The 3,451-nt window shown below is 43.6% G+C and overlaps 1 protein-coding gene across 1 annotated transcript; it reads left to right on the top strand.

Moving 5' to 3' along the window:
* Positions 1-1,605: 1,605 nt before the first annotated feature.
* On the top strand, positions 1,606-3,125 carry LOC125943954 (uncharacterized). The gene is made up of 2 exons (XM_049663560.1): positions 1,606-1,673; positions 2,544-3,125. The coding sequence occupies exons 1-2, from the start codon at positions 1,619-1,621 to the stop codon at positions 2,825-2,827; spliced, it is 339 nt and encodes a 112-aa protein (XP_049519517.1). The 5' UTR covers positions 1,606-1,618; the 3' UTR covers positions 2,828-3,125.
* The last annotated feature ends 326 nt before the right edge of the window (positions 3,126-3,451 follow it).

The following is a 3,451-nucleotide window of genomic DNA, read 5'->3' as shown; positions in this document are numbered from 1 at the left end:
CCCTCGCGCCCTTTCACTCGCACATACAGCGTTCGGCGCGCGGCGACGATTTCATCTCCATTGACGTCATACGTAACCTCACGGCGACGGCGACGGCGACGACGACGGCGACGACGACGGCGACGCCGACGGCAGAAATCTGCTTTTGAGGGTCCATATAATTGCTATCGCAATAATAGAGAATAATCAGCAGAGGAAAAGCATCATATCGTGAGGAAACTAGAACACCGGTTTGGAAATTCAGTATCAGCTGAAGCTTGCGTTGAAGGGGCACGTGTGGGCCAGGTATACGTGATAGTCAATATCTATCTATCTATCTATCTATCTATCTATCTATCTATCTATCTATCTATCTATCTACCGGAGGTCGTTTTCTTCGAAACATGACGAGTGCTGTGTACAGATTACGATACGCCTTTAGCAATTATGCTGGAACGCATATATTTCTTTCTAGTCATGGCAGGCCGCTTTCGGTTGAGGAAGTGGTTGCGCAATGCAGCGCCACTTGTGCCGACGCAGAAGGCTGCCTCTCATTGGTTGCATCTGTAGTGAGGCTTATTTTACTTCTAACTCACCTAACTACAAGTCCTGGTTACTCTAGCATTATGCTATTGGCTAACGGCTGTTGGCAGGGTTCCATTCAGTTGTTTGAGTTATGTATTTTCTTTACTTTTATCTCCACTTGTGCCTTGCCGGCTGCTCCTGCCGGTAAATAAAAGACCGTCGATTTTACGACGCTGCACGCACCTTCACTGGATCCTCCATTAAGGTGAGTATTGTTTTCTTCGTCTGCCACAATATAAACAATATGATGCTATTTGGAATAAGCCCCTTTTGCTTAATAACCAATTTTCGGCCACTTGGCAGCTGAAACTTGTACTTGTGCCTGTCTAAGATAGGCAGATTAAGGCGATACTGGTATAACAAATTTATAACAATAGGTGTAAGCACAGTGCATAACTCCACAACGCGTTCACCATCGTAATAAAGTTCTCAGCCCTTGGAAACTAAGCTCAAACAGAACAAGAGAACAGCTTGGTCGAGAAGCGTGAGAAATTCTTAGTAAAATGTTGACGCAAATAGCGTGGATATCAAGGGCCCATAGGCCATAAATTGGATTTGTCTTTGTCAAATCACGCGTGTTGAGATGCATTGTTAAAGAACAGCGAAGTAATTACAATATTCATGTCAGCACTGAAGTCGTAGTTGATTACCATATCCTACTCATCGGCTACTCATTTTTCCTCCGCGTTTATGTTTTCGTCGTATTATCTGCCTATACCGTCTTTTTGAAATGAAACCTGTAATAATCTTTAGTACTGTCTATTTTTTTTCTCATGGAACAATTGTGATTCACTTATGTGCACTGTGACAATGTTTGCACGGAAATGTTCACGCAGGTGGGTTCATTCTGTTTCATTTTCAAATCGTCAAGCAGCGCGATGTAACAACTGTCGGTGCACGTCTCTTTGTAGCGCTGCGCTGTTTTGATTCCTTAGCAAGTGTTCTTTGATCCTCACAGAAATTTCCCCATCGAACCATGGTCAACACTTAAGCAAGGTGAATGCGAAGAATATTTTAATTGTGTACTTTTGCGGCAGGTTCAACTGAACGAGCAATGAGACCTCTGCTTCTACTCGTTGCTGTAGTCTTGTGTGGCCTGCTGGTGTCAGGTAAGTCGTGGGTTGATCTGCATTTTATGCTAGTAGGCAAGACTTCACCAATCTAATGTAATGGCAGCGAGAGGCACTAATATTGTTGTGTGCTCACAGTCAGAACAACTGTAGTTTCATGTACAGAGGCGCACTACTAAAGCCATATTAAAAACGCTGAACAATGGCGACCAGTAACAAGAGAAATTATTTATATGCAAAATGTACAGAATTTAAACATCCAGCTCGAACAAAGTATTTTACTTAGCAAGACAAATAAGAAAGAAAACATTTGATAAGTCATCTAGAGGAATGTGGGGCGAAAGAAGTTATTAAAATTTCCCAAACAAAATGCTATTAAATAAATTAGCAAAGAATGTGACGATTTTTCTCCCAATCAAGGATTCATTAAAGCATATAACTGATCGCACATAGCATAAGCAGCGGTATGTGAAGCGCTGCTTCATACCATGAGACATTGACATTTTTTGGAGCTGTATATTCAACTTCAGCTAGGCCCATATTCAAAACTATTATGCATAAACGTTTACATTACAACATTACGCCCCAAAGATCTTCGTTCTTTAAATATAAATACGCTTCCCACTTGTTAGGACCAGCCTGCCAAACTGCACTGTATTTCTTGCTAGAAGATGCTTCAGTGAATGCGAAAACATTGTCGAATATCAGAGGAAAAGTAGCAACTAAATAAATTGTGCGAATCATCTCAGAAACCACGCAGAGCGAGCCTTACAGTTCCTCGACAAAACCATAGATAAGATGCGAAAGCTCTGCCAGCTAACAGGACTGATGTGTAACCCGTTTTTGTCCTTATTCTGAGTTGCAAGGGGAGGTACATACATTCTGTCTCATTTTTTGTCGCTCTTTTAGGATTTGCGGCACCACATGCAGGTAAATCAAGTGGAAACCCTAAGGATGATGCAGGCTCATTTGCAAGGCAAGACACTGAAATTCCCACTGGAAGGCTCGGCCTGCAAAGCGGAGCTAGCAAAGATCGGGAAGCACCGGAAACCGGCTCGACAATAACTGATGGAAGGTGCGGCGATTCGGAGCACGAAGAACAAGGTCAGAAAAAGGAGACTGACAATGTTGCGAGGACAACACGTGACGTCGGAAACATGAATATGCCAGGGCAAGTTTCATCTCGAAACTGAGTTGGAAGTGTTAAAGCGAACTAGCAACAAGCCTAGCGCATTGCCTTCTAGCCAAGTAGGCGGCACCTATGACCTGATCTCGTGCTATGAGCGACGTTCACTAATGTCTCCAGTCTAATAAACAAAGCTTGCTACCTAAACTGTAGCAAGGCGTAGCACGTTTTCCAGCGAAGCTACGCAGCGCCTTCACTATTCTTAGAAAAAGCATAAAGAGATTAAATTGGTGCTGCTGTTGCCTGTACTTTCTTTAAGCACCAACTACAAGGCGCAAGGGTGTGTAGAAAATAAAATATATATGTTAAATGCATGGTTCGTTGCTGTGCTTTTTTATATGCTCCAGCAGTTGCTGTCACTTACACAAAGAAGTGTCGCAATAATATGCACGTAAATAAACTTCTTCACAAAAATATCACCAGCCCTTCCCCTGCCGCGAAAATGAGGGTAAGCGAAGCTTGTCAGGCGTGTATCTGACCTTCGTCAGGGTAACGTTCGAAAGCCGTCCTATCGGGATTCTCTGGTCGTCGCTGACGGCGGGCCTCGGTTCGGAAGCCCTCGCCTCGGCTACGGAAGCCCTCAAGCTAGAATTGGCACATTGACGATGAGCTCTTTCCCGAGTGAGTTCAC

This window comes from Dermacentor silvarum, chromosome 3, assembly GCF_013339745.2.
Source record: "Dermacentor silvarum isolate Dsil-2018 chromosome 3, BIME_Dsil_1.4, whole genome shotgun sequence".
NCBI classification, from domain to species: domain Eukaryota; kingdom Metazoa; phylum Arthropoda; class Arachnida; order Ixodida; family Ixodidae; genus Dermacentor; species Dermacentor silvarum.
Note: the sequence above shows the minus strand (reverse complement) of the source record. Positions and strands in the feature narration are given on the sequence as shown.

Coding starts and splice junctions, on each gene's coding strand:
- LOC125943954 (XM_049663560.1), top strand. CDS start 1,619: ATGAGACCTCTGCTTCTACTCGTTGCTGTAGTCTTGTGTGGCCTGCTG. Junction 1,674..2,543: donor GTGTGGCCTGCTGGTGTCAG/GTAAGTCGTGGG, acceptor TCGCTCTTTTAG/GATTTGCGGCACCACATGCA.